This window comes from Myotis daubentonii, chromosome 3 (assembly GCF_963259705.1).
Source record: "Myotis daubentonii chromosome 3, mMyoDau2.1, whole genome shotgun sequence".
Lineage (NCBI taxonomy): Eukaryota > Metazoa > Chordata > Mammalia > Chiroptera > Vespertilionidae > Myotis > Myotis daubentonii.
The window spans coordinates 151,343,975-151,364,653 of NC_081842.1; the positions used below are offsets into that span (position 1 = coordinate 151,343,975).

General features: G+C 40.7%; 1 protein-coding gene across 3 annotated transcripts in view; it reads right to left on the bottom strand.

Annotated features, from left to right (window-relative positions):
- Positions 1 to 319: 319 nt before the first annotated feature.
- LRRC8C (leucine rich repeat containing 8 VRAC subunit C) overlaps positions 320 to 20,679 on the bottom strand; it is an 86,365-nt gene continuing 66,005 nt past the window's right edge. For all 3 annotated transcript variants that reach the window (XM_059688908.1, XM_059688907.1, XM_059688909.1), the window contains one exon: positions 320 to 5,220. In XM_059688908.1, coding sequence (XP_059544891.1) covers positions 2,947 to 5,220 — 2,274 coding nt within the window. In that variant the 3' untranslated portion in view covers positions 320 to 2,946. The remainder of the gene's footprint in view (positions 5,221 to 20,679) is intronic.

Below are 20,679 nucleotides of genomic sequence, written 5' to 3' on the forward strand. Positions count from 1 at the left end.
AAAAAATTGTAAATAACAGATTTTACTGTATTAAGAACCTTTATATTAAAAGTGTGGTTAAAAACAAATGAAATGAAAACCCAACACATAACTAGTTTTCTGAGGTGTGATCTTAGGCGAGTTCCATTGGGATATACTTAATACGCTCCGTTTCAACCAGCCCATCAGTCAGGCTATCTATACTTAACCATTAAAACAGACCAAAAAGAGTAGCTGTTATGGGCTTCAAGCACCCAAAGGAGTTAGAGTATATATGGTGCTTTTATATTTATACAAGCAGTTTCCCATGGATCCTATAGATAGAAGTTCTGTGTGTGTGTTGTTTTTTTTTTTAGCAAGAACACATAAAATATGGGGAAAGATTAGGTAAACATCCCTTTTATATGAAGTGGATCTATTAAAGGACTTTAGAAAAGTGAGCAGATTAGTTACCTGAGTTTCTCTTTTAAAGGCTAAATACTTGAATGCTTTTTTACTTAAGAATGTGAACAAAAATCTATAATATTAAAATGGGCGAGCGTTAGAAAATTTCGACTCAAGATAGAGTTTGAGAATTTTGAATTTTTATAAAAGGTAATAGAAACATCTATGAATTTTCCTTTTTAGTGAAAACAGAAAGTCACGGAACTATGCTGATTTATTGGATGTTATTTAGAACTTAGGTGAAGGGTCAGCCTGCGGACTCTTTAAGAAAGCAAATCGAGTTCTTTTGGAATTTTGAGCAAGTTGTTATAAGTGATAAAATAATTACTAGTGACTTACTTCAGTTATGAACCCATGTGAGATTATGAGTTAACACCAGATAAAGACTTTAGCATCAATATGATTTTGAACCTGAATAGATCCCTTTTGAAGAGTGATATAGAAAATAACCGTAAATTTTATACAGAAAAATAGTGCACCCAGTGTTATAACAGTTAGCTCTTGAAGTTTATCTTTCAAAGGGGTATTTTTGTCATCCTCAGCTGTGGACAATCTTCCAGGTTTTTTGTTTGTTTAAAACAGGCCTATGTTTCTAAATATAGCACATTAATATGAGAGATAATGTGGATTATTTTGTGCAGCAGCACATTGTTCATAATCAGGATCCTAACAATATTCTGGAATTGAATACTTTACCCTACAAGAAATATAACCATGTTACTATTTTGAGCCTATTGTTTCAATAACAGGTAGAAATAAATCAGTTATATTAATCACCATTCTAACCCTTGGATATAGAGCAGAAATGTGAAGCACTTTGGTCTACAGGATTAGATTATTAAGTAAATAAAAAGCATCTTTCCCCAATTCTTCACCCCATGCTGTACTGCAACATTAAACACACGACTGAGGCACATGTATCTGCTGAGTAGTTCCTGTGGTTGTGTTTCATATGACTCAAAGTAGCACTGAGCAACGTCACCAGGATCAAGGGGCAAATTTTAAAGGCAGCATTTTGAAACCCCAAAGCATCTTCCTATTTTCTCTCATTGTTAAGCCACAGAGCTTTCGTAGAGGAGACTAGGGCTTGGCAAATGGTCCAGGTGATTTGGTCAACAGAACAGAATTCCATGATCAATAGTCCTGGTCCTGGATTGTGGGCACAAACAGTGTTTTCCTTTTCTGTTCCAAACACTTTTACAGTTAGTGAAAAATTTTGCCCACGACCTAGAAAATGTTGGATTTTTAAGTACAAAGACATGAAAGCTCTACTGATCATCAGGCAAAATTGCTAAGTGATATCCACTTAGCAATTTCAGAAAAACGTAACAGAACCACTCTACATGATATACTTATTTTAAGCCAAAGAGAACATACAGGGTTCCTGTGCTTGAATCACTAGAGTCACAGCAAGGGCAGACTTGAGGGGAGTTGATTATATATATAAATATGTGGATTATTTTGTGCAGCAGGAAGAATTTGAATAGATTCCACTGCCACACTGCCCGGAGGAACCAGTGGGCCTGACTGGCGTGTACCAGCTCCTTAACCGAATGCTTTAGTAGTGAAATATTTTTCCATCTGATGTATCTACATATCAAGATATCAAAGATGATTAAATTACTCAAAAAACCAGGCTTCTAATTCTATGATTTTTAAATTTAATTACCTGTTTTAATGAAAATAAATCTAGCTTCTCTAAGGTTGCTCACCAGTACTACTTAGCTATATTGAGATTAATGGGAGGAGCTTCCGTATTTAGCTTTTAAATATTTTTAAATGTTGGTAAAAAATGGAAATTGATTAAATTATAAATGACGAATTCAAGCATGCCAACTATGAGAAATTATTGTCTTCACTCACTTTAAAAGAATCCTTGCCTAAGGATAACTTTAGCTGTCAGGTATATGAAATAACGTAATCTAGGAATCTCTTGGAGGTGTGTGTGGGGGGTGGAATTTAAAGATAATAGTTTGTGTCAATGCACTTATGTGAATTTAAACTCCAGAAAAGAGTGTTTTATAGAATGAAGGTCTTGGTCAATGGAGAAGGCAGCTGGTATTAAAATAACTAGCACAGGTTCCTTGGTATACACACAATGACAGAAAGAGCAAGGAACTGTACAGGTGTAAACAAGCTAACAATGACCTTGGCAAAATATCTTCATCTATTTAAAAAAACACCCAGAAGCATGCAACTTAAAATGCTTTCCCTTTCACAAGAATTAACTGAAAAACGACAACAACATCAACAAAAACAAAACAAAAAACAGATGGAACCACCAGTTTCTGTTAGTAAAAAACAATAATAGGTACATTAGGTTCCAAGACAAATAAAACTTTAAAATATTAATATTGAAAAAATACAATTAAATTTTTATTAAAAAATACATACTCCTGACTTGATCTTTGTGTACATTTTGTTTTGTGTGAAAAGAAAAACTGGAAAGGCATTAACACTACCTAATTACTTATACTGTATTTGGTAGAAGCATGTTTCAGTCAAACTTTAAACAAAAATAAGTTATTCTGTTTTCATTTGCTCCCGGACATCAGAAGGCAGAGTGTCAAACAGGGCATCTTCCACAACTAAACCAGCTCTCTTCAGAGCTCGACAGTCACCTAGCTCGGGAGGAAGGGTTTCAAAGTGATTGCCTTTAAGATCTAAGTAGGAAAGGAACTGTAAATTTCCAATTTTTGGTGAAAGTATTGATAGGCTGTTTTTCCCAATCTTCAGAGTTTTAAGTTTCTTGCAGAAGTAGAGTTCGTCTGGAAGGTTCTCCACTTTGTTACAAGTGATGGAAAAATACTGTAAACTTTGTAGAACTCCGACTTCAGGGGGGATAAAACGAATGTCATTGTAGGACAAGTCCAAATATCGGATTTTGTTGCATAGGAAGAGGTGGGAAGGCAGCACCTCTATTTTGTTGTGACTGAAAGACAGACGCTCCAGGCTGGTGAGTTTCTTTATATGCTCTGGGATATAGGCGATGCTGTTATGCCACAGTTTTAACACTGTCAACTTCCTCAGGTGCTGGAAGCTAACGATCTCTTCTATAGATTTCAGATTATTCTCCTTGAGGTCCAATTCCTGGAGGCTGAGCAGGCTGAACACGGCATGAGGAATGCGCTCCAGGTCACAGTGCACCAGCTCCAGCTCGGTCAGGTTGGTCATCTTCTTTAAATTGTTGAGCATCACCAGCTTGGTGCCATCGTTATGTATGCACATCTTCTGGAGATGGCTGGACACATCAACCACTGCCTGAGGGATCTTGGAAAGGTTGCTTTTGATAGAGAGGATTTTAAGGCTTTTGAGGTCCCTCAGAGACTCCAGGGCGACGTTTTTGGAAATATCGTGACTTAGAGAGCCGACCAGGTAGAGCTCTTCCAGATTCCGGAGTCCATACATCCAGGGGGGCAGCTCCCTCATGTCATCAAACTTGACGCTCAGGACCTTGAGGTTCTCCTTCAGGAAGGAGAGTGCCGCGCTGTGGATCTTGACCGAGCACTGGTGGAGAGAGAGCTCTTGGAGATTGTCTAGCTGCGCCACGGTGGCTGGTATCATCACGTTCTTAATGATCTCAAGCTTTAGCGACTGCAACTCTGTAATTTCAAAAACAGTGTCTGGAAGGCCAGAGAGCATGATGAGAGGCAATTCCAGGCGGTTGTGGGCATTCGTCTGTAGCTTCTGCCTCAGCTTGTCGGGAGTCCACTCGTTATTTAAGTTCAGCTGCTTTAATTTGTTTTCACTCACTTCAGACAGGAACACTGCAAATCGCTTGGAATACAGAGGGTCATACTGATCTATCATATGAAGCATAAAAGCAAAGTCATTTTTCACGTCTGGAATATCATCGATTCCAGTCTCCTGCCGGACATACTCAAAAGAGTATTCCTTTAGAGAGCGGTAGAACAGCCAGTACAAGGTGTAAAGGCACGTCAGCCCGTAGATGCTTACGAAGCACAGGTAGCAAAAGGAGAGTTTTGAGAACAAGTGTGCCATGGTATGATTGCAAGAAAAGTTCCTATACCCAGTCATGTCCTGGATGTCAACATTACAGTCCACTGTAAACTGGACCTTGGAAACCAGGGCGCTGTTGTATGCAATGATGATTAGGAATTTTATAACCTTAAGTACGGTCTGGCGAACATACATAGCATAGAGTATATCACCTTCTTCTACATGCAGCCTGAACTTCTTCACCTTCTCAAATAAGGCCTTCGCTTGCTCCCCTTCCTTCTTATCCAGAGCCCCTGCAGTGGATTTGTCAACCACAAACTTCTCAGGAATTGACTTTAATGACTGAGAGTTGACCAGGGTGCCTTCTGGACCAGACTGGGTGGTGTTGGACCTGCTCATGTTGTTCTTCCTGTTGTCCTTCTCTTCTGAGTCCTCCCCGGACACTTCCGATAAAGCCCGTGTGGTCCAGGGAGAGTCAAAACACTTCCCCAGGATGGAGATGAAATGTTCTATTTTGGAGCTGGAACCAGGGAACTTGAACCAAAAGTTGCTGCACAGCATGAAGATCAGGGTGTGGATGAGGACAAGGTAAGGGAAGTACTTGGCATACCAGTGGAGGGCTCGCTCATAGCACATCTGGTTTATAAAGCTGTACTGCTGAAGGTCCAGATCTGTCTTCAGGCCTTTCATTTCCACAGTGGCCGGGTTAGGCGAAGATGGGTTAGGTGGAGGCAGTGGGGTGGTTCCGGCAACTGCTTGAGAGACATTCAGAACGGAAGAGTGGTTCTCAGACGGCTGAACTCTTTTTGGAAGGCAAATGATCTTGTCTTGCATGACCTGAAACACAGAAATAGTATTTTCAAATTATATTATTCGAAGAGCTTTCATAATGTCATTAGTGCAAAGAAAGCAGCAATAACATCCAATAAATGTCCATTTCCTTTGTCTGGAGAATACAATGTTCAATTCCTGCACAATGTTTTATTCTTAACCCGCATGTTGGAAAAATGAAAATTTATGACTTTGTTAATCACGTCTAAGTTATGACATAAAACACGGCAGTTTTGTTGACACAGAAAGATTCATAACAAAATAAATCTTTAAATAACTGTCATGTATTTTTAAAATGTTGCATTTTCTCTCTCTCGCTGGGGCTTGGGAGAACCAGTCATTGGTCTGGGAAGCACATCCCTTTCTCAGCCTCAATCTTGAGCTGGATGGCTCCCAAGATTTAGATTCACTTGTGTATGAGAAGTGAAAGGATTGAAAGGAGAAAATATGGAAGAAATGTCTTTACAATTTCCTCTTCTTCTAACCATACCCTGGATGACATGCACAGATGAAAGTGAATGGTTTTAATAGGATGGGAATTTCCCAAGCTTTTATAAAAACCGTATCTTCAGAGAGAGGGGAAAGAATACACAGGTGTTCAAGAGTGAAACAAGTATGTTTAATCTTGCTCGCTTTTCAAAGTATTACATTGAGAACTTCTCTCCTTCTATAAATGCTGCAATTTGTTGAAAAAAAATATTAAGCCAGCATAAGAATGTCTAGCAGTCTCATAAGATTGCAGTTTGGGTAAGAAAGAATGTATCCTTTGAGAAGATGAGGTGGTATGAGGCAGAATACAGCTTGAATCGATCTGGAGGAGTCACCCCCAGAGAGAAACACACGGGACTGGGACTCAGTGAACAATAAGCAAACAGTTCAGAGGAGTAATAACCAAGGAATTGACAGCAATAATATGTGGAATTAATAATGCAGGGAAAGTCTCCTTGTACCTTAAAATATCAAATGACTAGAAATCCATAGTGTTCAGTAATTCTGCAACAGCAAATGTTTAGTAATTTGGCAACAGCGAAGTCCTTTATATTGACTAGAGAAGTAGAAACTGAATCCACTGCAAAGCGGACTGTTAAGGCCACAAACTGGTGCCATGGGAGATACAGCCCACCAGACAGAATTACAAGGTCTGACAATGAGGTGGAGCATCCAACAGAGTAGAATGCCTGGTACATAGAAGACCACCAGCCTACATTTGCTGAGAAAGTGAATGAACCCAGAACTGACACTAGTCCTTCCAATTCAGAGTTGCCATAGGTCTGTGTGTGGACCACATCGCTTCTAGAAATGAAGATAAGGATGGTTATTATAGTAATGCAGCAGCAAGCTTATGTTGTATTTAACATGCAACTGACTTATTTTAAAAATGCCATGGGTATTAATTCTTTTAATTGCCATCTTAACCTGATTAGGCAGGCACTCCTATTATTCCCATTTCACAGATGAGGAGACCAAAACACAGAGAGGTTATGTCACTTGCTCATGTCATCTAGCCCAGCCCACCAGGACCCAGAGTCAACATTCTTGTTTTATTTTACTGAATTTCTAGGATTAAACCAAAAGGATCCCAACCTGATAGTAATTTAAAAATTACCTTATATGAGTTATTCCTGTTTTGGGGGAAAAGCTTAAATTTTCCCATATCCTAAGCAGATAACAATGTAAAAAGAGCGGTTAGAGGAAGTGGGGGAGGGCAAGTTTCACCACAGGGTTTCTAAAAGCTCTGTCCTAGAATGTAAACCAGGGGGCAATACTTACATAAATCAAAAGAAGAATAACAAACGTAATTGCATTCAGAGGATTCAGTGGCTACAGAGGTGTGAGAACTGAACAGTGGTCTTCATGGAATATTATCACTTACCCATGCTAGAGAAAAAATGTTGAGCATGCCCATTCAGTATACCTATGTTTATTCATAAGTATATCCATAAAGTACTGTCAATCTCTATGTCAAATAATAGAAAAGCTTAGTTCTTTTCCCTTTAAGGTAAATATAAGTAAAACTTTTAATTTTTATCTAATATCTAAGTGGAGCGTCCTTCATTTATCTTGGGGTCAAGCACTATACTATGGAATCCCAGGAACAGAAAACAGTAGGAGAAAGCCTAAACAAATGCCAGACTACCTTGGAGGAATATAAAAGAGAACGAGTAAGAAAGTCAGTGTTTGTGTTATGTTCTGAATGTTTTCCTATTCGTGGTCTCAGAAGGACTTCAACAGTCTGTGGAGGAGGCAGAAGGTGGGGGCCTGAGACCAGCAGGGAAAAGGGATTGCTTCCCTGAGCACCTTCTCCAAGAGTGACACCTTTACACTAACATGCTAATATGACATCGCCAGTGGTGTGAAGAAAACCGGTATGAAAGCAGTTAGAAGGTAAAAAGGCAGGCACCTTCCTAAGGTGCTAAATCCCTGCCAAGCAACCAGGCAGCCCCATTTCTGTCCCACTGCCCAGCCCTTTCCCAGGCTTGCTCCTAATGATGGAAGGTGATAGACCTCTGCACCGTGGTTGGGTAGGTTTCAGGTTATGCACTGCACCAAGGTGCCCAGCTAAGGGGCACCTCGCTTGGCTATGGCCACACAGTAGGGGGTCCTTTTATTTATTCTGAACAAAGGCACCTGATCAGTGCCTCTGCCATGCTAGGGAGGCAGGTCATATTCTCCCCATTCTACAAAAGAAATCGACCAAGGTAACATACTTGCCCAAGTTCACATAGCTAGAAAATGATAAAGCAGGAATTTGAACCCATCTTTTCCACAACCTACTGTCCTTCCACCACTCCACAGTCTCACCAATTCACCAAGCTTCTGCTAGGATGCCTTTATAGAGAACGGCCCAGGGTAGGAGGGTAATTAATACATAGACGGTCTCCAGAAACTCCTCTCAGCCTTTGGCATCTATTTCTCTTTCAATCTTCACAAAGATATAAATTTTAAAATGTGCCTACTTAAATCCCAGAAAGGTAAAGACAGTGGCCTATTTTCCAGAAGCCGTTAAATTCTGAGAACTGAGCACAGAGTAGAAAAAAATACTAGACTCGAGTCACAAAGAACAATAACTGCTTGTGCTGCTAAGAGAACATATGCTAAGAAGACTCCAGCAGAGACACAGCTCAGAGTAGACTTCGCAAGGAAGGCGATGGCAAGCTGTCTAAACCAAAACTATGAAAAGGAACAAGGCAGTTTATGGAGCTCACCAGTAAAGAGTGTGGAGATTTAAACAGTAACATAATTTAAAAAGAGAGGAAGTTTTCCAGTTATCCTTCATGTTTAATGGAAACTGTATTTCTGAACACTACAACTTGGAGAAGAACTGGGAGAAGGATCAGTATTTTCAAAAGTATAGTAAAGAGAAGGAAGATAAAAGAATAAGTCAGACAGGATTCTTGAAAAAAGAAAAAAAGGACCAGCTGGTGTGGCTCAGTAGTTGAGCGTCAACCCATGAACTAGGAGATCAAGGTTGGATTCCTAGTCGGGGCACATGCCTGGGTTGCAGGCTCAATCTCCAGCGGGGGGCATGCAGGAGGCAGTTGATCAATGTTTCTCTCTCATTGATGTTTTGCCCTCTCTCCCTCTCCTTTCCTCTCTCTGCTGATCTTCATAGCCAGATGTTATGTGGGCTCCTCTTCTTGGCACTGCTGCTCCAGGCTGGGCAGCCTGGTATAGGTGTCTGAACTGGGATTGAGACCCCTTGCTCCTTGGGGAGGAGGGGGGCGAACCTCTGTAGCTGAGATGACCCTCCAGATTCTCAACCGCCACATGGGGCACGGGGCCAGCCAGTTTAACATCTCTGCCCCTCCTACCAGTCTTAATGTGGCTTCTTCTTTACATCCTTAGTTATAGGACTTCTGTTCATCTAGTCTTTGCATGGCCATCCAGATTGACAGTCCTATAATTTAGTTGTAATGTTGATGTGGTGAAAGGAGGAGGGGAAGGCAGCTTCCCCCGACTCCTCCATCTTGGATCAAACCTCAGTGTCTCTTTTGTTCAAAGTCATTTCATTATAACATTGATGAGATACAATTTAGACACTTAACTCTCACTTACGTCCATTAGCCTATGGTAAAATTGGTTTCATTATATGTCATTTCACTTAAAGTCACAGAACCCATGGGCCACATTATGTGAGAACTTACTGTACTTCATTTCTTTTTACCTTTATCCAGTAATTTAAGGATTAGATTGTAAAACAAGTCCTAAGAAAGGCTTCAAAACAAATTTTGAAGGAATAGTTGTAGGGTTCCAGACTGCTGATGCAGGACCAACACAATGCTAGGGGAAGAAGTGGGAGAAAGCCCCACCCCAATCCCATTCTCTAGAACACTGAGGCTCAGACCATCACCAGCTCTCGCACACGTCACAACCTGGAGGAATGCCACCAGTATCTCCTAGGGGCAACCCTGAGGAGGAAAGAAAGCTGGAGACTGGAGCTACATGGAGTGTTTGTGTAGTGGGAGGGAGAGAAGGGGGAAAAGATATTGGGGAGAGAAAGACATTAAAAAAGCAAATTGAACAAAAGGATCTGATCCAAAATATAGGAAGGTGAGGAAGTGGATATGAAAATATTCTTGAACAAAATTATCTGTTAAGGGAAATACCTAGTTAGTTTGGGAATGAGGAAAGGAACACATAAAAGAAGGTGAGTCACTGAGAGGAAAGATCATGAGAAGCCAAGGCAACAAAGATGGCTAAACTATCCCCTGGACAAACAGGCTTGGAGGTAGAAGGCGAGTCAGCAGAGCAGAAAGGGGTTAGAATAGAAAAAAACAGGTCAAGCAACGTGGTAGGAGGCTGAAGTATATACTCACTAGTTCTATTTTGGGATGTAAATACCTTTTGATATTCCCCAAACTTCTGGCAAAATCCGCTACACACACACACACACACACACACACACACACACACACACACAACTATCACTACACTTTTTATGAATGGATTTTCTAGACATCACAGCAAAAATCAAGTAAATTTCATGCTTGATTCAAATTATACAGACAGGGAGAGTTTGCCCGGGAGGGTAAAAATCTACAATCTAAGCTGTTCCCATGGGAGCACGAACTGAGACCATGAGAACCTGATCCTTGCAGGAATCTGTCAGAACTTGGGGTGGGCTGTGGACTGGAATTTGACCCAATATCCCCAAGATCCCAAGAAGCAGCTGACATCTAGGTGACAGAAATACTTCTGTCATAAAATGCTCCTCTAGTCTTTACAATTACAGTCCCTAGGGGAATAAAAATCTACATGTAAATTTGTTCCGTGATTATGATTATATCTACGTAATATTTCTGGAAAAGAAACCTAAGGGTTGTAGGGATTAGAGAAATGGGCTCACTAAAATTAGGATTTATGAATTCTCATTTTGCAAACTATTTTGAGATAACACAGCAACTGTTTCTGGGAAGAAAAAAGGAACTCAGTTTCCTTAATTCTAAGGTAAATTAAATAAACTAAATTTCGTTTTTGCTTTTTATAGGGAGAGGTTTTCAAGAAAAATAGTGTAAAAATTCAAGTTTCCTTAAAGAAGGAAACAACCCATTGAAACCATGCCCTGAAATGCTGCTCAGTTCTAAGAAAAGAACTCAAATATTTAAAATTGTAATTGTAAAGTTTACACCAGCAAGGAGATGCATTTTTTAAGGGTTAAAAAAAATGTTTTTATTGATTTTTAGAGAGAGAAGAAGGGAAAAGGATAGAGAGATAGAAACATAGATGAGAGAGAAACATCACCAATTGGCTGCCTCCTGCATACCCCACTCTGGGGATCAAGCCCGCAACTTGGGCATGTGCCCTGACCAGGAATTGAACCATAACCTCTTGGTTCCAGGATTGACTCTCAACCACTGAGCCACACCGGCCGCGCAGGAGATGCATTTTAAGTGGCGCTTGTGCAAACTTTATTTCATACAGAATTATCTTGCATAGACAATAAAATATTAGGGCCTTTTAATAGTAATTTTCACAATTTTAAATCATGAATGTTCATAATCTTTGACTGTATGATATACCTTTGATGACTGTTATTTGATTCTCAGTCCTTTGTTAGAATCATAACACCATTACAATGGAAAAGAGTAAGATCTTAATTTAGGCAGTTTCCAGAAAAGCACTGCAATGAAAGCAGAACCCTGCAGGATAACAAGTTGAAAAAGTACCATATTTGCATGAATGAGAAACCAGAGGGCTGAAGTGAAAACAAAACAAGACAAAAGCAAAACAAAACCACTTAGCTTCAGTACAACAGCTTGAAATAACAAAGATAGAGCAACATAAGGACCAAGCTTAGTTATGAGCTGCCAGAGATATAAATGACACGAATGGGAGTGGTGTAGGACCATGTAGAACATAAATACTGAGTAGTCCTGAGTGGCGCCCTCAGAAAAAGTTAACCATTTTGGAGGATCTGCTATAGGTCAGCTATTATGTTAGGGATACCAAGAAAGATTAGCCCTCAAGGTCAAGCACAGGAGAGAGACAACCACATCTGCAATTAGTGTGATAAGTGCTCAAATTCAGGCTAGTCTATCACAATGATCTTTATAATCAACTTCTCTAGATACAGAAAAAACAACAACACCTCATTGATGTTATTTTTATTGAGATTAGACTACATTTATAAATTAATTTATGAATAACATCTTTTTTTAAAATATATTTTTTATTGATTAAGATATTACATATGTGTCCTTATCCCCACGTTACCCCCTACTCCCCCCCTCCCCCCGCTCATGCCCTCACCCCCCTGTTGTCCATGTCCATTGGTTAGGCCTATATGCTTGCATATAAGTCCTTTGGTTGATCTTTCCCCCTTACCCCCACCCTCCCCTACCTTCCCTCCAAGGCCTGACAGTCCAATCAATGCCTCTCCGTCTCTGGATCAGTCCTTGTTCATCAGTTTATGTTGTTCATTATATTCCAGAAATGAGTGAGATCATGTGGTGTTTATCCGCTCTCCAGTTCCATCCATGCTGTGGCAAATGGTAAGAGTTCCTTTTTCTTCTTCCTCTTCTTAAAGAATACCTTTCAGCATTTCATATCATGCTGGTTTGGTGGTAATGAACTCCCTTAGCTTTTTCTTATCTGTGAAGCTCTTTATCTGACCTTCTATTCTGAATGATAGCTTTGCTGGATAAAGTAATCTTGATTGTAGGTTCTTGCTATTCATCACTTTGAATACTTCTTGCCACTCTCTTCTGGCCTGCATGGTTTCTGTTGAGAAATCAGCTGACAGTCGTATGGGTACTCCCTTGTAGGTAACTGACTTTCTTTCTCTTGCTGCTTTTAAGATTCTCTCTTTGTCTTTTGCTCTTGGCATTTTAATTATGATGTGTCTTGGTGTGGTCCTCTTTGGGTTCCTTTTGTTTGGGGTTCTCTGAGCTTCCTGGACTTGTATGTCTATTTCTTTCACCAGGTAGGGGAAGTTTTCTGTCATTATTTCTTCAAATAGGTTTTCAATATCTTGCACTCTCTCTTCTTCTGGTATCCCTATAATTCTGATGTTGGTACGCTTGAAGTTGTCAAAGAGCTCCTTACACTATCTTCATATTTTTGGAATCTTTTTTCTTTTTTGGTTGGGTATTTTTTCTTTGTATTTCAAATCTTTGACTTGATTCTTGGGATCCTCTTGCCTGCTGTTGGATCTCTGTATATTATTCTTTATTTCAGTCAGTGTCTGCTTAATTTCTAGTTGGTCCTTTTTCATATCCTCGAGGGTCTCACTAGATTTCTTGAGGGTCTCACTAAATTTATCGGCGGTTTCCATAAAATCCTTGAAAAACCTTATAATCGTGGTTTTGAACTCTATATCCAGTCGTTTGCTTTCCTCCATTTCTGTCATTTGTGACCTGTTTCTTTGTTTCCGCATTTTTTATGCTTCCCTGTGTTGGTAGAGTGGTTTTGTGTGCTAGGTGTCCTGTAGGGCCCAGTGGCTCAGCCTCCCCAGTTACCTGAGGTGGACACTCTTGGTGCACCCCCTTGTGGGCTTTGTGCACAGTTCTTGTTGTAGTTAAGCCTTGATTGTTGTAGCTATCACTGGGAGGAATTGACCTCCAGGCCAATTGGCAGTGAGAATCAGCTGTGTCTAAGGTGGGAGAACTTCTGTGCTGAAGACACCCTTCTGGGGCAAGATTTGCTTCAGTGGGGCTTTGGTGCTCACTGAGTCTGCCCCCTGGGTGTGTCCCTTATGGATCTGAGGAGTTGTAATCCGGATGGTCCCACTCTGACCACTGGGTACACTGGCTCTTGGAGGTTACCCAGCAGAAGCTATGAAGAGAACTGCAGATTCCCCTTCCTTTTTTGGAGTTTAGAGGTGCCCTGATGAGGCCCAGCTGTGAAGCAATGCAAGCTGCTGTGGGGCCTTGGGCCTTCTCTTGGAAGTTCTGGGTCTGTGGCCCAGCTGCAATTTGTTAGGTAATTTTCAGGTTGCAAAGGGCCAGGGCATTCATATGCAAAAGCCTCTGCCACAGCCTGGGTGGGGCGGGGTCTCAGGGAATCAAAGGGTGGAGCAAGGAACTATGGCGGATTCTCAGCCCTGCCCTAAGGGGCCGCGAGCGTCTCAGTGTCCGGACAATCGAATTCCTGCAAGGACCTCTGAGGGAAAGCCGCCCTCGAGTTCCGAGTTCTGCCCGCTGCCAGACAGTCCAGTTTCTCCCCGTATGAGTCCTGGGTCCCCAGAGACTTCCCAGAACCGGAGTTCAGAGCAGTCGGGAGCTTGTGACTCCCTCCCGATTCAAAAAGACAGCCGCGTCCTCAGGTACCAGCCCCTTTCCGCACATGCTCGAGCCTCCGTACCTTTGCACTTTACTTCCGCAGCTCCTGACCCTCAATGTGCTTTTCTCTTTCCTTCTAGTTGTAGAATGTCCACTCCGCCAGCCTTCCTGTAAGTTCTGGATGATGTCCGTTTTGTCTGTTTATTGTGTTTTGAAGTTGTTGTAGGAGGCAGCAATTTCGGTGTTTCCCTATGCCGCCATCTTAGTTTCTCCATGAATAACATCTTTATGGTGTTGATTATTCCTCTCCATGGTGTGGGTTTCCATTTGTTCACATCTAATTTTGTGTTTTTTCGGGAGTGTTTTATTACTTTCCTCACATAGATTTTGGATATTTATTGTTATGCTTAAATATATTTTTGCTATCATAAATCTATTTTCCTTAAAAAACACTTTTAACAAAAGGAAGAGTCCTCTCTTCACCTTTCCACATGCCCAAGCTGATTCTTAGTAAACCCTGATGAGTCTGTTGCATGCTCTTCCAGATCTACACCTGTGCATTCACACCTGTATGATATATAAACATATGGGACCCCACTATGTGTATTGTTCCTGCACCTGGAGTTTTCCATTCTCACAGCATGTCTTGGAGACCTTAACACACTGGCACACAGGGATCTAATTCATTCTAAGGACCACAGAATCACAGCGTGGAGGCACTATGTAATTTATTAATCACATTACCACGATGATGTGCATTTAGGCAATTTTTCTACTGAAAGAAGTACCAGTCTCAAAAAATTACATGCTGTCTGATTTTACATGACATTCTATAAAGTAGAACCGAAACCAGATCGGCGGTTGCCAGAGGTTCACTGCAAAGGCTCAGCACCAGGGAATTCCTTGTGGTGTTGAGATTCTTTTGTAGCATTTTTGTGGTGGTGGTTACAAGAATGTGTACATGTTTTAAAACTCAAATATATATCTTGATTTGATAAAGAGTGCATTCTTATTTATTTTTTGTTAATCCTCACCTGAGGATATTTTTTCCCATTGATTTTTAGAGAGAGTGGAAGGAGGGAGCTCAGAACTCTTATCCGATTCATCACTCCTTTCAGCAACTAAGTGCAATTTAGTTATTCCACCTGCTGATATTTTTAAATTCGGTGACTTTTTTATTTCCAAGATTTTTAACTTTTTTTTATATCCATTTGCTCTTATGTCTTATCTGCCTCCTTTTTTATGTTATGTCTTCATCCTTTTGGCCATTGTAAATATACCTATTTTAACTTCATTGTTTGTTTCAAAGCTTAGTTTCATTGTAAGGGAATCAATGTTTCTTGTTTTTTTCATAGGTAACAGAGGTTATTTTATTTTAATTGTTTTATTGCTTAAAGTATTGCAAAGAGTATTACATATGTCTCCTACTCCCCAGTGTCTTATGTCCATTGGTTATGCTTATATGCATGCATACAAGTCCTTCGGTTGATCTCTTACTCCCCCCCGGCTCCTGCCCCCCAACCCTCCGGGAATCAATGTTTCAACTGCTAATTTTGTTGAGAGCCTTTCCTAGCATCATTTTCTTCATGTGTTCTGGGCGTTAGGCTTGTTCTGAGAAGAAAACTGTTTTCCACCACCTCTCACACGCTCTTTTGTGGTTTCCTGCACCCAACCCCCAGGCCCCGAATCCACCAGTAGGTCTTCTCATGGTATTTTGACGTTCCACTGTAATGTTAGGATCTCACGAATCCATTCCCGAAGCCTGTGGCAGGCCGACTCAGTTCCTGGTTGGGAGGCACCCCGATGCACAGCTTCCTCTGAGGCACCAGACCCAGCATCCAGTCAATCGCATTCTTCTCCGCTTCCTTTTGGGAATGGGGGCCGCTGGCTTCCAACAGTGACCAGGCTCCAGGCTCTTATCAGGCCCGTGCATTTTTAGTTTCCTTTACTGGCAGGAGCTAAGGCCCTGGCTGCTACTACCTCCTTTTGGACGAGAGCCCAGCAGTTGTTTAGCCCCACTCAGGCTTTCATTTGTACTCGACAGAAATGCGTATCTTGCTTTTGAGTCCATGTCTGAATTTTTGTTATCTCTCTATACTTTATCTATCATGGCTATAGTCATTGAACAGAGGGAGTATTTTGAAGTATAAGACTTGCTTTATCTTCTTCTCCAGAAGACACAGTGTGGGTGTGGGTGTTTTCAATAAAAATTAGTGTCCAGACTCACATGGAAAATCAGCATTCTGCATTCTTTGGGTAGCGCCAAACAGGGCAAACCTGTAATGCCAAATTCCCCTCCCCACGAAAAAGAGGCCGAATGTCTTTACACATCCCCCACTAGCAGCAGATGAAGCACTTATCTTCCTACAACTTCAACAATTAAGTCCATTACTATTTTTCTATGAACAATCCCCCAACAACTATTTCCCCAGTTTAGACAAATCATAATTATGACTATATTATCACTGAAAGAAGTGAGACAATTTGCTGCGTATGATAAAACAACTGGTGTTATTATACGTTAACTTGTCATCCAGGGGTATTGTTCACATTGCAGTTTATTCTTTAGACAGTGCTTTCATATTGTTATGGCAAGTGTGATAAAAACAGGAAGACTGGAGCCACAGAAAGGGCCATTGGTCAATATAAAGGTGATTTATTTTATCTTTTACCCCCTCTCTGCTCCACAGACTCAAATACAGCTGGTTCCTGATGGTTCTACCCTAAAGCTGATCACCCAGATTTGTCCCCATTCTGTTAACAAACCAAGTTATCTCCTGCTGACCAAAGAATGACCTAGCAAAACAGATTGCAAAGACCTACTCCCCTGGATTTGTTCATCCTTACCAAGGACAGACTGTCCTTTATCAGCTAAAACGTAGTGAATATCTACTATTTGCGAAGCATCACAAGAAAATCAAGGAGTCAGAACCAATGTTCACTATTCTGAAAGCACTTAAAACAGGGGTCCTCAAACTTTTTAAACAGGGGGCCAGTTCACTGTCCCTCAGACCGTTGGAGGGCCGGGCTATAGTTTTAAAAAAAACTATGAACAAATTCCTATGCACACTGCACATATCTTATTTTGAAGTAAAAAAACAAAACGGGAACAAATACAATGTTTGTATTTGCATGTGGACCAAGGGCCGTAGTTTGAGGACCCCTGGCTTAAAATCTCGCTGGAGAAACATAAATAGCCATATGAAAAGTCAAACAGGAGTGCGAACGAGGCAACACATACACGTTGTGAACACATACACGTCGTGAATAGTGTGGTAAGTATAGTAAATGCTCAGGCTTGGAGTGAGCAGGGAAGGCTTGATGGAATAGGAGCAGCTTCCCTGGGACCGCAAAGCTCCTGGGCTTGGACAGGTCCCTGGGGAAGTGTAAGGTCAGAGCCTTGTGGGTTCCACAGGCAGCACCAAAGGTGTGCACTTAGGAAGAGCAAGGGAAAAGCTAAAGAAGATGGACTGTTGCTCTTCCTTTCTAAGGTAGACCCATTTCTCCTGGCAAAAGGGATGGAGATATAAGGGAAGAGAATTAATTTTTACGTCACTAAGTTATCAGTTAATGTACAATCTTAATTAATCTTATTCTCCCAGAAACGAGGTGCTGGAGGACAAAGCCTCTATCTTCCAGAGGCGTGAGAGACACCCTTATCAGTGCAGAATAAACTCTGAAGATGCAAACTTAGTATCAAGGCTAACTACGTCCTGAAAATATTTTAAGTCCAAAAAATACCTTGGTGGGAAAGAAAAGGAACTGAGAAGGCAGAGAACATGGTTCCAGAGGGGAGAACATCTGCATGCTTTCATTTCCAGTAAGTGTCTTATTCCTTCGTCTTGCTATTCTCCCAATCCAATCCGTGAACACTTGGGGGCCATCGCCACTGGAGCACAAAAACACACCGGTGGGCACCACAGACACTGCCTCACTCTCTCCAGCACAGCCAGGTCCTTGTCGAGATGGCAAAGCATAACTGCAAGGGTGTGGCCCCGTCATTTCCTGCCCACTGTGCACATGTTCTCTTCCTTGTTAATGATATTTAAAACGTATATGATCAACAGGAAGCAACACATTGTGTATGGACAAAGATTAGATCCAGATAGTAAAGAGAGAGAAAAAAGGTCTAAGCAACCTGCCAAGTTTGAAAGTGTTTATTTATTAATAGATCCAAGGGCTGCTGTTTTTATTGGTTGCTCATTTCTCCAAGAGCAACAGAAAAAGGAGAAGAAAAATCATAGCCTGGCAGCTCTGAGGCATGGAGTTGATGTTCTTAGAAAAATATCTAAGGGATTGGAGGGATGAGCTGATTAAAACTTGAATTTCTGAAGTTATGCATTCTCTCCATAGTAAGGTATAACAACAGTACACTTGCTATAGGGTTCATCTGTACATGATTAAAAACCAGACATGAAGCACATCTTCTCACGTTAAGCATTGTCAGAGATTTCTGTGCTTGAGGACCAGTAAATGTCACTAGTCTGGTAGAAGAATTAAACACTGAAAAACATACACCATAATTTCCTGAGTCATTACTATACAGAACAAGAATATATAGTTAAACAAAATTGGACCAGTGTTTTTACATTCTGATTCTCCCTCTATCAGAGCACCAAAGAAAACATAGTGTAAAATTACTTGTTTTTTTCTTATCATTTTACTTCCTAGACCTTTAAACCCCTTAAAAGTAGGCTTTATCCTTCTTGACACTGACTGGCACAAATTAGATATACAATCAATGAACACTGTGCCCGCCAACTCAAAGGAAAACAAAGCACAACAATTGCAAGTACACGCATTATAAACTCAGATGCCAGGGGACATCTGGAGATAGTCGCCTGCTAGCTACTTTCCTCTGAGATGAAACAATTCATTTCACACATCCTCCAAATGGGCAAGTGATGTCAGCCTAGCGATTCCTAAAGCCAGAGCGAAGTGCTGACTCATTTAAGAAACACAAACAGTGCCAGATTTGGGAGGCACTACCCATTTATTCCTAAGTGAAAAACCATCAAATCTACATTAGGATCATGTCTACATTTTGATAATTCCATAAAGGCAATTCTACTATCACTGTAAATATAGAAAAACTGAGTTTTCCATGGGTAAACATCACTATACATACTATGTATGTTAATTTAAAAAATAAACATATTTTTTTATTGATTTCAGAGAGGAAGGGAGAGGAGAGAGAGATAGAAACATCAATGATGAGAGAGAATCATTGATTGGCTGCCTCCTGCATGCCCCTCACTGGGGATCAAGCCTGCAACCCTGGCCTGTGCCCTGACAGGGAATTAAACTATGACCTCCTAGTTCATAGGTTGCCGCTCAACCACTGAGCCACACCTGAATGTTAATATTTTAAACCCTTGAGAGCCCGAGACTTTCCAGCCATCAAAGATGCTTTCATTTCTGTAGTTGCATCTTAGTTGCATTTGCTTTCTTTCTTTCTTTTTTTTTTTGAGGAAAGCTGCTCCATGACACAAAAGCAATTAGAAAAAAAAATTATCAAAAATGAGGGAGTGAATGCAATTCAAAACTGTTTTCATTTTGCTTCATCGCAGTTTTCCATAAGCCAAGTAGACTAGTGAATTACCTAACCCATGGCAATCTAAGACTTAAGTGCAAAGCACTCATTTCAAAATCAAAACCATGTGAGAAAATTCAGTGGATATACAAGAACTATAGATAAACATTAGGAACATACAATTTATGATTCATGAGAAACAACCTGTTTCAGTTGTTTGAAAATTTTGAAGTATTTATAATTATGCTCTTGAGATAATGAAGGGAAAGCTCTTTTTGAATCCATCATCAGGAACTGAACTCTTAGTTCTGTACTCAACTGACTAAAATCGGGACACCCTGCAGTTCACTGACAGATCTGTGAGTAGGAGGGAGATTAAAAAAAAAAAATTGGAAGAGTCCAAACAGAAACATAAATCCTTCGGACTATGCACACACAATGTCAAACAGCACAAAGTTACAGAATTCTAAACACCGGAAGAATCCAAATATCAACAACAACAATACATAACTGGACTGAAAGCATATTTTTAAAAATGATCATTTATTTTAGAAATTTACTATAATAATCAAAAGAATAATTTGCTATAGTGCTCAGCAATGAATGATGTCAACTGCCAGGCTGTGGTCCAATCTATGTGAAGGAATAGATGGTATCATTTATGAGAGAGAAGGAGCTGTACCTTGTGACATCATAGAAGGATTGCAGGTAAGACAAGAGTCATTACAATTCTTAGTCATTTAGCTGCGTTGGATGGTAGGACAGTTTCATTTTTCAGTCATGTGTTTTGTGGAAGTTAAGCTCTCTGGACTCCAGGAATACCATTAATTTGGATAAGAAAGGTTCCACACATTCCAGGCAAATAGATCGAACTTCAGTTATGGATTTTTTCTTTTACCGGACTTATCTCTGGTTAGAACTCAACACTATTCTTTGTTCCTCCTTCTTTCTAGGAGAAAGTGGGCTGGTAGAGATGGTAATGTCAAAGGAAAAGTACGGAACCTTGGTGCTGATAGGGTTTAAGGTTTAGAGTTCAAGTGGCTGGGGCTCTCTGTTGAACTCTCTCTTCAGAGCTTCTCTTGGGAGTCATCAATGTGAAATTTCTCTTATTCCTGGAAGCTGGAAGCTGGTGTGATATGTTGGGTCTGAAGCTGCCTCTTAGAAGTGGATCATACCCTATAAGAACAGCTCAGACAAGCTCTACTCCTGGCC